The sequence below is a fragment of the Quercus suber genome, unplaced genomic scaffold (assembly GCF_002906115.3).
Source record: "Quercus suber isolate HL8 unplaced genomic scaffold, Cork oak 2.0 scaffold_405, whole genome shotgun sequence".
Lineage (NCBI taxonomy): Eukaryota > Viridiplantae > Streptophyta > Magnoliopsida > Fagales > Fagaceae > Quercus > Quercus suber.
In genome coordinates this window covers 450,754-464,409 of record NW_027069856.1, presented here as the reverse complement: position 1 = coordinate 464,409, position 13,656 = coordinate 450,754, and the positions used below count along the sequence as shown (strand labels likewise).

General features: G+C 31.1%; 1 protein-coding gene across 1 annotated transcript in view; it reads left to right on the top strand.

Moving 5' to 3' along the window:
• The window catches only part of LOC136062350 (uncharacterized), a 12,848-nt gene extending 3,556 nt beyond the window's left edge, over positions 1-9,292 (top strand). The window contains exon 2 of the mRNA XM_065761294.1: positions 9,236-9,292. Within this exon, the coding sequence (XP_065617366.1) occupies positions 9,236-9,292 (57 nt within the window). The remainder of the gene's footprint in view (positions 1-9,235) is intronic.
• The last annotated feature ends 4,364 nt before the right edge of the window (positions 9,293-13,656 follow it).

The following is a 13,656-nucleotide window of genomic DNA, read 5'->3' as shown; positions in this document are numbered from 1 at the left end:
GCCTTTATCACGTACTTGGGAGCCTGAAAGGCTTTTGAAACGGGATCGTACTTGAGTATTAAATGTGCTGCTCTTAATTGACCGTCGGAGGGATTCACATACACCTCGGATCGTAGGATTCTATCTAGGCTCTCCCTATTGATCAGCCTGAAATTACGTCTAGTGGCGCGCTTGTCTGCAAAATCATTAAAACATGAAGGAAATTTTTGTCAGAATAAAGAATAGCTTCAATTAAAAATTTAACCTGACTTATAAGGGGCGTACATCCTAGGAACCCACCTGGTTGTCCCTCTTCAGTCGGACAAGGCAAACCATCATGCCACTCCCCGGAGAAAATAAGGAAATCGTCTTTTAAACCCTTGTTTGAGGTAGGGAGGCACTGGATCAATCTTACTGCAGGGTACCTAGACTTAAGGTAATATCCCTGATCCTTCAAATGATTGAGGTTATATACCCAGTTCACATCGTGATGGTCAAACCTAAATTGTACGAGGCATTTAAAGCCTCTATACTCCCAAGCACCCTGAACATATTCGAGGCGCACTGTGTGGGAGATAATCTGAAGAACCTGAGGTAACTTCTCGTCAGACTACCCATTGGGATAGTCATCCCTCCCTCGATAAAAGCTATCATAGGGATGACTACCTCCCCGTTTTTCTATCGTGCAACCAAGTTTGTGGGGAAGCGTATCTCATACCCACTGTTGAAGGAATCCTATACTTAGCCCTAAATGATTCTATTTGCTCCTCGGAATCAACTAGATACTTAAATCTACCCATTTTCTAACAGTAGTAAAGAAAAACTGATGCAGAAGATGGAAAACTAGGGAAGGTTAAGGAAACTTACAGGTTTGGAAAATAAGCTCCTCGGACGGGCTCTTAGTATTTATGAGAGCGTGGAGTAATGAGAGAGAGACAGATTCAATGAATATGTGCTGAGACGGTGTAATTTGTAACTGAAGAGAGATTTGATTTGAAAGGCACTTTATAAGGGCACAGAAAGTGGGAGCGGGAAAAATCCCGCCCATAAATGCAAAGGATCCCCCACCGTTAGATTTGCATCAGGTCGTTGAACGTGTGGGACAACAGAGCAGCCATCATTTAATAATGGCGTGCTCCTGACGCCGAAACGTCAGGAGCGTGCCTTGGGCAAGCAAAAGGACATTCTGAAAGCGGGGGAAACCTACGAAATAAATGAAGGCTGGGTATCAAAATCTCCCTTTTCCCGAGGTGACAAAAAGCGAGATTTTGAGGGGCTATTGTGGGGTGTTAGTTAAAAAGATATGGAATCTCAGAAGTGGGCCGGGCCCAACGGCCCAATCCGAGGATGCTTAGTTATCCGAGGATAGCTTAAAAATTTTATTATTATTAAAGGGATAATATGGGAGAAAGGGGTGGATATTGTATATGGCGGCATAACGCACGTCCGAGGACACCAAAGTCCGAGGTGAATGTAACTTTCATTTATTCAGGAGACTCCGCAAAGTTGTATCTGAACTGGAAATTGGGTATAAACCTAAGGAGGAGTCGGGGAAGGTAGCAAATATCTTCCAAGGCCATCACCTCCACATTAAATGCTTTCCACTAACCCTCTGGCCGCATTAATGTGGAGGTGATACCTGAACAGTGCTAAGCAGCTTTATGGCCACTGAGCAAAAGTTCCGGTAGGTGCTGGATGGGACAGAAAGGAGCTCCCAAGATAAGAACTACACGTGTACGATGGAAATGGAGGGTAGAACGGAGTATATAACATAGAAACGGATGATGTAAGAGGAGGAGATTCCAAAAAAAGAAGAGAGAGAAAAAAGAAAGAAAAGGAGGGACTGAAACCTAGCCGAGGAGAGTTTTTCTCATTCAATCAACCTAAAATATCCCTTGTTACTTGATGAGGATAACCTTTCCTGTCAAACGGTACTAGTTCTTGAACCCATGCTCTAAAAATTTATTGTTTGGGCTTGTTGGGATGAAAACCCATTCATACTCTGGGTCCAATCCAAATTGAGTCTCTACAGTTAAATATTACCTCTTAATTTGAAGAAATTTATCATAACAAATAATATAAAATTAATTTACTAATAAGTTGTTCTTAAAATATTGATAATAGACTTTTATTCGGAGTAGAAGTTAAAATGTGGTTTTTTTTTTTAATAAATAAAATGTGGGTTATTGTTTGGGATTTAAGGAGATTTGGGATTTAAAATGTGGTTATTTTTTTGAACTTATAAAGGAGATTTTAACTCATGTTAAACAGAATACCATCATAAACACATAAACTCTTGTTGTGTTTTATTGCATGATTTCACATCTTGTAAAGTTGCTTGATTGCATCCTAGGAAGCTGCTTATCAAAGATGAGCTAGCTAAGCTCCTAGGAGTTTGTGCTCTTCTTCATCCTATCGTGATTAAATAAGTTTGTAAGCATTTATACATCACCCAGAGTCTACTCTGGGTATCCAATTATTTATTTATTTTTTATTAGCTAATATATTTAGTAGATAAATATACATTATAGATGACCTATTTACGCTAATTAGGAATTACTATTATTAGAAGAGTATATGTAAATTAAACAATTTATTTCTATAATATAATTAAATTACTTATCTTAAAAAAATTAAACTAAGATTTAAACTCATGTTAAACAGAATAACATCATAAACACGTGAGCTTTTGTTGTGTCTTATTGCATGATTTCACATCTTGTAAAGTTGCCTGATTGCATCCTGTTGCTTATCAAAGATGGGCTAGCTAAGCAACTAGGAGATTGTGCTCTTCTTCATCCTATTGTGATCGCATGAGCTTGTAAGGATATATACATCACCCAAGAGTCTATTTCGGGTATTCAATTTTTTATTAGCTGATATATATAGTAGATAAATATACATTATAGATTACCCATTTATGCTAATTAGGAATTACTATTATACTATAACTCATTCACAATGAAGATCAGTTTTATCTCAATAATCAAATAGATATAGGCATATAACTCTCCAACTCATGCACATATCTAACTCTACCTAACTATGCACATTTTTTTTTTTTACTTTAAAATTTGGTGAGATAGCATTAACATGTATCTAAAAAATTGTTGTTATTTTTATTTATAACTTAGTGATAAAACAATAGTTGATAAGAACAAATAAAAAATTGTTTTTATCTATAAATTTGTGAAAGTGTGAAGCTAAAATCTAAATCTAAGAAATAAGTAGCATGTGAAGAGGAAATTCAAAAAAAGAAAAAAGAAAAAAAAGAAAAAGATAACTGTGTTTGAAGAGGAAATCCAAAGAAAAAAAAAAAGTGACGTTGCTACGCTTAGGGTCATAGAACTATGGAAGTCTAATTTTACAAGAAGTATTAGTAAAAAAAATTAAGCTAAAAAAAGTAAAAAATAGTAAAAACTAAATTAATAATAAAAGGATTAGAATTTGGATTGTAATCAAATTAAGAATTTTATCAACTTAAAAAATTATTAGAGAAGAAGATAAGGACAAAATAAATATATATCTTTTTTTTTAAGTCTAATAAAATTTCTGCAATTTGGTGAAACCACTTGGTATAACTACGGTGTCTAAGCCAAACTTTTATTATAAAGTATATGACAGTATATGATTAGTTGTTCTTAAAATGTTGATAATGGACTTTAGTTGGAGTAGTCAAAAAGTGGTTTTTTTTTTTTTTTTTTTTCAAAGAAAGAAAATGTGGGTTGTTGTCTGAGATTTAAGTTTATAATTTTTTATAATAGATTTTTTGTTTGAATATAATTTAAATTTCTTGAAATATTTATGTAGGGATAGGGGTCCAAAATCATATATTGGGCCTTGGGCTTTATCCGAGAACAGTGATAGGTCCGAGGAGGGATAAATAGTTATGAGGGAGTCCAGTTTAGAGTCTTATAAATAATGAATGAGTGGAAGGTGGTCCGAGGAGGAACTCCTCTCCTCGGATATGATAAATATAACTCGAAATATGTATTCTAGAAATCAAGGTGGTCTTCCAAGAAGCTCCAGTGATAGGGACATGCCTCATGAACATACGAGAAGGAAGGGAGTTCGAAAATATCTAAAGAAAAGCTGCTACCACCGTATTAAATGTACTGCAGCTACTTTTTTGGACGCATTTATGTGAAGAAGACCTCTGAACAGTGTTGCCTTGGCTACCACAACTTACAGAAAGTTAGAGAAGGTGTCTGATGAGACAGACACTCGAGTAAGGACACAAGAGATCAACAAGTGTAAGGTCAGGATGGTCCAAAGGGGGATATATAATACAAGAGACCTTCCATAAGGAAGGGATCGGGAAAAATAGAGAAAGAATACTGTAGCAATCAGAATTTGACTTATATCGAACTGTTATTGATTTATATAACAAAAAATATATCCTTGGAAGGTGAATCCATTCAGCTCTATTTTCCTTGTTCTTGCTTGATCATCTTTTAAATCCATACTAACCGTTGTCAAATTCATTAGGGCCTAGTTCTCCAACCCATTCTTTACAAATTTATTGTACTTGACTCATTGGGCCAAGATCTCATACACCTTGGGTCTGGGCTACAAAATGTGTACCTACAATTTAAGTTTAGAAATTTTTGATAATAGACTTTTAGTCTAAATATAATTTAAATTTGTTGAAATTTAAATGATAAAGTTTTATCTAAATTAGACAATTGTTTGATACTATCGCTTAATCATATAATATTAATACTAATTAATTGTTCTTAAAATATTGTTAATAGACTTCTAATCGGAGTAAAAGTCAGAATGTGGATTTTTTTTTTTTATATATATACATATAGAAATAAAATGTGGGTTTTTTTTTTTTTTTAGAGAAGTAAAACGTGGATTTTGTTTGTGATTTAAGTTTAGAATTTTTTATAATAGACTTTTAGTTTGAATAGAATTTAAATGATAAAGTTTAATTAGTGAGAGTAGCCACTTGATGCAATTATGACTTTTAAGTCCAAATTTTATTATATAGTATATCAGTATATGATATGAAATATATATCATCAAATTATTATTTTTATTTATTGATAATATAAATAGTTCAAACTTTTTAAAATTATATATTATTTTTAGTTGGTGAATTTAATTTTTATAATTTCATAAAAATATTATATCTAATAAATTCAAATAATATGATTTTAATTATAATTTAATTATTAATTATTAACATACATTTGTAAAGGGGTAACGAATTTTATTTGTAATGTTTACTACATATTAAAAATAAATAAACTAATTAAGTAATTTATGATCAAACTTAACTTATTTGATAATGAACCAAATTTGAATATACAATATTGTTTGGCATTAAACTTAGCCTTGACTAGTATATTATCATAAGTTTTTAATAGGTAAAAGTGCATTTATGGACCTGACATTATGAATCGATACTTGTTTTGATTCATACTTTTTAGTAACGCCCAAGTTTCTAAAAACAAAAAATCAAGCCCATTTTGATCTTTACTGTCCGCCCACTAACAAAAAAAAATTTATACGTGGCAAACAGACTAGATTGTTTGCGATGCTGACAAGTATACAATCCTATTACTTGATTCAACCCAGGTCCTTTACAACTGCATACAAACCGACCAAAAACATTTGAAGTCAATCTTGTTCCACGAGTTTTCTAATGCACTTGTGGGCCACAAAAAAAAAGTTATAACTTAAACCTTGTTACCAAGAAAACCCAAAAGCCCCAGTGTCTTTCCCATTCCTGATCTCTCTCACACACACACACACACACACACACACAAATCATCATACAAAAAGGTAAAAATTGTTATCCAAAACCAACACCCACCCAATTTCGTTGCCCAAAACAAAACCTTTTCCCGTTTTTCCCACGACACCACTATCCACCTCACAAAACTCCGAAAATCCATTTGTGTGTTCTCTCAAAAGCAATCCAACGGTCACGATCATTCACAACGCTCCAGCTCACCTGGCTGGTCTCTTCTTCAACCTCCATAACGTACGCTTTAATAGTATTAATAAAAGAAGAAAAAAAAAAGGGGTCTTTAACGGAACATATTTTTTAAAATGTTTTCTAAGAAAATAAAAATAAAAAGAATATTTTTTTAACAATATTTTAAATTTTTCGAGGGTTATGTTAATTAGTTCTTTTTAGGGAAATTTTTAATAAGTCATTTTTTGAAAGTTTTAAACAAGTTTTATGAAAAATATAAAAAGTCGTAAAAAAAATCAACAACCTATGTTTTTCTTTTTCTTTTTAAACCCACGTTTTGGCTTTTACTCTAATTAAAAGTCTATTATCGATATATATATAATATAGAAATTATACTCTGGCCTAATTTAAATTTATATGCATAGAAAATTCCTTCCTAGAGACTTGATCTTCGACCCTTTCTCCCCTCATAAGCATTTGTATTTGTGAAGTGATCATCGCATCAAGAGTGTGCAATAATTATTATCAATATTTTAAGAACAACTAATTAGTAAATTAATTTTATAACTTTAAACTTCGATAAATTTAAATTCTATTCAAACTAAAAGTTTATTATAAAAAATTTTAAACTTAAAATCCAAACAACAACCTGTGTTTTCTTTCTAAAAAAAAAAAAAAACCTTTAAACTTCTACTCCAACTAAAAGTCAATTATCAACATTTTAAGAATAAATAATTAGTAAATTAATTTTATATTACTTGTTATAATATAAATTCTCATATTAAGGGATAGCATTTAACTACTGTTTAATTTAGGTAAAATTTTATGTTTTAAATTTCAACAAATTTAAATTATATTAAAACTAAAAGTCTACTATAAAAAAAATTCTAAATCCCAAATGTAGGGTCAAGATTTGTAGTCCAAGCCTAAAAGATATGGAATATGAGTCTAACAAGCCCAATACAATGAATTTGTAGAGAGTGGATGAAAGAGCTGGGCTGATTGTGAATTAAACAAAGTTTAATTAATGTTTAAAAGATGAACAAGTGCAAAAACAAATTTGAAACTTGAATAAATTGATGTCCGAGGAGATAAACTTTTGTTTTAAAAGCTAATACAATTCTTAGAGTTACAGTAAATCTTCATTCTTTCTTCCTCTCTCTTTTTTCCGATCTCCCTCTCATGAGAGGTCTCTTACATTTATATAGTTTTCTTTCCCTCTATCTTCATCGTCCACTTGTTCTTCATCTAAGCATTCACTTGAGTATATGTCCTATCAGGTACCCCTCATATCCGAGGAGGAGTAAATGATTGAGAAATGCCCCGGACTAGAGAACCACGCAAGTAAATGATAGAGGAATATAATTTGAGGAAGGTGTCCTCCTCGAATATGAGGAGTAGCGGTCAAGCAAATACCTTGACAGTTTAGGTGACCTTCCTGGCAGTTCCAATGATAAGGATGAACTTTAGGCACGTATAAAGATGATAAGAATAGTGAAATATCTAAAAGAAAAGCTGCTATCATTGCATTAAATGCACTGCAACAACTTTTCTGCCTACATTTATGTGAAGAAGACCCCTGAACAGTGCAGTCTCAGCTGCCATCACTTATGGAGAACCAAAGAAGGTACCTAATGGGACATATACTCAAGTGAATGCTTAAATGAAAAACAAGTGGACGATCAAGATAGAAGGAAAGAAAACTATATAAATGTAAGAGACATCTCATGAGAGGGAGATCGGAAAAAAGAGAGAGGAAGAAAGAAGGAAAATTTACTGTAACTCTAAGAATTGTATTAACTTTTAAAACAAAAGTTTATCTCCTCGGACATCAATTTATTCAAGTTTCAAGTTTGTTTTGCACTTGTTTATCTTTTAAACCTTAATTAAATGTTGTTTAATTCACAATCAGCACAGCTCTTTCACCCACTCTCTACAGATTTGTAGCCCAAGCCCAAAAGATATGGAATATAAATCCAACAAGTGGACGATCAAGATAGAAGGAAAGAAAACTATATAAATGTAAGAGACATCTCATGAGAGGGAGATCGGAAAAAAGAGAGAGGAAGAAAGAAGGAAAATTTACTGTAACTCCAAGAATTGTATTAACTTTAAAAAAAAAAGTTTATCTCCTCGGACATCAATTTATTCAAGTTTCAAGTTTGTTTTTTCACTTGTTCATCTTTTAAACCTTAATTAAATGTTGTTTAATTTACAATCAGCCCAGCTCTTTCACCAATTCTCTACAAATTCATTGTATTAGGCTTGTTGGACTCATATTCCATATCTTTTGGGCTTGGGCTACAAATTTTGACCCTACACTAAACAACAACTTATGTTTTATTTTTCAAAAAAAAAAAACCCACATTTTGACTTCTACTTCAACTAAAAGTCTATTATCAATATTTTAAGAACAACTAATTATATTATTAATTTTATACATTTAAATTTCAAAAAATTTAAATTTTACTCAAACTAAAAATCTATTGTCAAAAAATTCTAAACTTAAATATTTAAAAATTTTAAATTTTATTCAAAATAAAATTATTTTTATAAAAAAATTATAAACTTAAATCCCAAACAAAAACTCACGTCTACTTTCTCAAAAAAAAAAAAAAAAAAAACCTTTTGACTTCTACTCCAATTAAAAGTCTATTATTAACATTTAAGAACAACTGATTAGTAAATTAATTTTATATTATCTATCTATCTGTACTATTAATAAGAGGATTCTCTGTTTAGGTTTCAACATTTTGTGTACTAAAGTACTCTCATACAAATTCTTAAACTTTCTAAAATACTCATATCTTTTAGTTAAATAATTTTAAATTAAAAAAGACAAACTGGTTAAAAGAGTAATTTACTATTCTTAAGTTTTAGATTTTTTTCCTTTATCTTCTTCATTCAGCCTAAAATTTAGGGCATTATCTTCATCTCATTTTTAAATATTATTTCACATTACCTTACTTCTTTCTAAAAAAATAAAAAATAAAAATACACGTGGTTATTTATATATTACTTTTAAACATTACAACACTAAACCAAAAAACCAAACAAACAAAAAAGAGCATTATTGCACGTGCAAAGCCTGTATAATGAGTTTAGTTTGTTATGATATATTTTTTCAAATTAAGGGATAACATTTAACAATTGTTTAATTTAAATAAAACTAAAAATCTATCATCAAAAATTTATAAACTTAAATCCCACACAACTCACTTGTTTTTCTTTAATTTCACTTTTCCCCCCAAGAGGCAACTTATGCTTATGTTTTAATCTAATAAATCTATCTTACTTATTGTTCTTTGCTTTTGAATTTGCATGCAGGATATTATGCCAGATGAAGTTTACTATAAAGAAGTACAACAGTGGACATCCATTTAAGTTCTTGGTTCTCTTATGTAAGTTTTTAATTTTTTTTTAATATTCTCAATTTTTGAATTCTTTTATGTATGCTTTGATTTGTATTTATTTTATGGGTGTATTGATTTTTTTAATTAGACTATTACTAGGAAAAAATCAGTATTAAGGAACTATTTTGTTTATTATTGTTTGTGCTTACTAGAGCATAAATTAAACATAACCCAAATAGGAATGATCAAAATCATATCACAACTCATATTATGAAATTAACACAAAGCACAAAAATAATTTAAAATACAAAAATAGATAAACACTTATAAAGTCTAAACTCTAAACTCTAAACTCTAAAAAATTAGAACTTAAAGTAATTTTTTATTAAAATTTTTTACTTATTTTATAATTTATTATTACTATTTATTTAGTAATTTAGTTTAAATTATTTTTAAAAATTTTGGTTTACATAGGAATTTTGCATTGCACAGGGAATAATACTATACTAAATATATATATATATATATAAATAAATAAAGTAATCATTATCTATGTGTCATTTACATTCAAGAAATTTCCTTAATTTTATGTTGGTTTTATATTTTATATCATAATTCTCACACTCTCCAAGGATTATGTATGTAAAATTTTATGACTTGTCAAAGATAATTCTAAAGTGTATATATATGGTATTTTTTTACGAAAACATCATGTGTTTAAATTCCTACTCCTGACTATAATTTTATAAATATCTTCATAAGATATCAAATTATTATTGTTATTTATTGATAATATAAATAGTTTAAATGTATGTAATATTATATATTATTTTTAACAATATAAGGTTAGTAAATTTAATTTTTATAAGTTCATAAATAAAAAAATTATTGTATCTAATAAACTAAAAAATATATAATTTTATATATAATTTAATTATTAACATATATTTGTAAAGGGGAAACAAATTTTATTTATAATATTTATTACATATAGAAAGTAAACAGGTTAATTAAGTAGTTTATGAAAAAACTTAAATTATTTGATACTAAAATGAACCAAATTGAACATACAATCTTGATATTAAACTTAAACTTAATTGGCATACTTTGATTCAAATCCCTCATTTACAACCTATAAATAACCGAGCAAATTTCTCTCTAAACTAAATCCAAACTAGTTTGGAGAGAAATTCTTCAAACTTTTCATATATTTATTTTTTGAGTGTAAATTTTGAAAATCTAATCATTGATTTCATGTTTCTTATGTTTTTAATATGTAAATCAAATATTATTCAAATTGGATGTTATTTACTATTAGATCAAAAAAATTATTTTTTTATACACAATTTTAGACCACAAAAATTTGAAATTTTAATATTTATTTGATGACATAGCACTTGATTTTTGATATTTTTAAAAATTTACAAGCATAAAAGATATAATAAAAACATGCAATTTAAAGAGTTTCAAAATTTACACTTAATATAGAGATATATGAGAAATGATGTCGCGGAAGCCTGAAAAAAGCACACACGATACTCTCTTGATGGAACAAAAACTAAATTATTAGCTTTTATTAATAAACCTCAAATCCACGAAGGGTTTCCCTGAATTCACGATGAGAAAAAAAAATGGAATCCACTAGAGAAAGAATTTGACAACAATTTGTGTTTATTGATAATAATTTAATTTGCCTTTTGACAGCTAAAAAATATATAAATACTGAGAAAAAACCATCTGAAATCCTAATTCACACTAATTACGCAATAAGGTTACAGAATACTAAAATTTACAAAAAAATAAAATTGAGTTAAATGCAGAATCGTAAACTTCTGACCTTAAGGGTCGTCTTAAAATAAACGGCACCTTATTCTAACTTTTGAGGTACCTTACGGCAAAATAATGACTATGGCTAAGGTCATTTTGCTTCAGCTGTCAAATTTTATGTGATTCCAACTCAGAAGTCTATGATTTTTATTATTGCCTTTTTACCTGGCGCATTGATTTCAGGCGCATGTAAGAGATTAGAAAGGACATAGCAACTGTTCTTCGTCAAGAAATTTGAAGGTNACTAGGTAGTGGCCATGGCATTTCTTTTAAGACAAAAATACACTTCATACCCTATACCTTTTATCAATTGTCATTTGAGTCCGCTAAATTTAAATATTATCATTTTCGTCCATTAATTTTGATCACTTGTCATTTAGTCCATTAAATTCGAAAATTCGAACAATTGTTATTTTAGTCTACTAAGTTTAAAAATTGTCAAAAAAAAAAATGTTTAAATAAATTAATAAATAATCTCTAAAGTTATTTTTTAATGTTAAAAATGTGTAATGACATTGTTTTAAAGGAGTTAACTGAAATATTACAAAATAGCAGCCTTGGAAAAGATAACTTTATGCAAACAATTCAGAGGTTTAATGTATTTATAGATGTATATTACTTGTAAAAAAAAAAAAGGGTAATCTCTTCCTTACCAGAAGAGTTAGTTTCTGGTGGAGGACTGCTACTGGATCGAGTAGGAGATTCATCAGACTTTTTTTCAGCTGTAAGAACAGATGAAAGAGCAGCTACTGCTGCTGCTCTTTGTGATCCTTGACCTCTGCCAGATGGCCTAGGAGCAGAAGTTTTGGCACCAGGGGATGAATTAAACGCAGAGTTTAAGGCAGCCAGAGCTTCAGCCCTTTGCCTAGGTCCTTGATTTGACCCGTTGGATTTGTCCTGAAAATGGGATAGCACAAGAATTGATCAAGTATATGAATGTCTCAAGCACATGCACATACATTGCCATTATTATCATTATCGTCAACTATAAAATTGATTCTATTTAGATATGTATAATAAGGGGAAAAAAATTGCAGAAGCATGAAATATATAGCAATGATGACGACAACCATACTTGCACCAAAATCATAAGCTAGCTTTAGGTTATAACTTGGAGTGCAGATTGAATGCTACCATTAGATGTTCTTGAAAACCAAATAGACCACATTGACCACACAACTTTCCCAACTAAACCGTCCACTGAGAAAGAAGAAAAGGCAAAGGTTTTTCAAAATAACCAGAGCTTTCCCCACATAGCACACAGTCAAACAGAGCTGCTCAACTGAATGATCCTTAGAAAATAGGGAAATGCAGAGACTTATCCAACTAACTGAAGTTTGCCCCAGATTTCCTCACTAGTACTTTATGTTCACCAAGAAAATTGCTGATAGATGAAAACAAGTAATAATTAACATGAATAGAATATGCGTAGCATGTCTATCTGAAAATTTAAAATAAAAAAGACTTAAATTACACTTTCTGTTCTTAAATGTTGGGGTTGTTTTTATTTTGGCTCCTTAAGTTTGAAACTTTTTATTTTGGTCCATCAAGTTTGATTCCGTTTTCAAAATAGTCATTCCATTCATATCTGTTGGAGATTTTATTTTGGCTCCTTAACTTCACAGGAATTGCACCTTTTTTGGACCATTTATTTCTATTATATCTAATGGTGAAAAAACACTCATGGTCATGCCATTATTGTTCTCTAGAAATTAGTGATTTAAGGCATTAACTCTTCTCAATAGGGGAAAAAAACAGCATTAATTGAACCTTTCCACAACATCTTCTTCCTCTCTCAGAGTCTTCTTGCTCTCATGCAAACAAATAGTATGGAAGCATATTCATCTCTCACGTCATGGTTAAGAAAAAATATATATAAACCTTAGGCTGTGTTTGTTTTGATTTCAAAGTACTTCCGGAAAACCATTTCCGTAAAACTTGAGTGTTTGGCTGAATTGAAAAATTCGGTCAACTGAAAATCATTTCCCCTTTGACCGTAAAATAGAGCTCCCAAGGGTGAAATTCATTTCACCTTCTATTTTCACTTCAAATGGCATTTTCCGGAAAATGAACCACCAGAGCACGAAGAGAGAGAGAGCGAGAGAGAGAGAGAGAGAGAGAGCGAGAGAGAGAAAGAAGAGAGAGAGAGAGAGAGAGAGCGAGAGAGAGAACGAACCAACTCGAGCTCTGATCCACCACCACAGCCCATCGCCGGCGTCCACGATCTTCGACTTTGCCGGCGCCACGAACGGACGAACCCAGAACCCACGATCTTCGACTTCGCCAGCGGCGCGAACCCACGATCTTCGACTTTGCCTTCGCGTCACGAATTGATCTTCGACTTCGCCGGCAAACCCAGAGCCCAGATCACCACCGAAGACCAACCCACCGAAGATCGCACCCCACCGACGAACCCACGAGGCTTCGACCTTCGACCTTCGACCTTCGAACCATTGCCTTCGAACCATCGCTCTCTCTTCCTCGTCGACGACTCAGTTTTTTTTTTTTTTTTTTAAGTTTGATTGTTGGCTCTCTCTTCCTCGTCGACGACTCAGTTTTTTTTTTTTT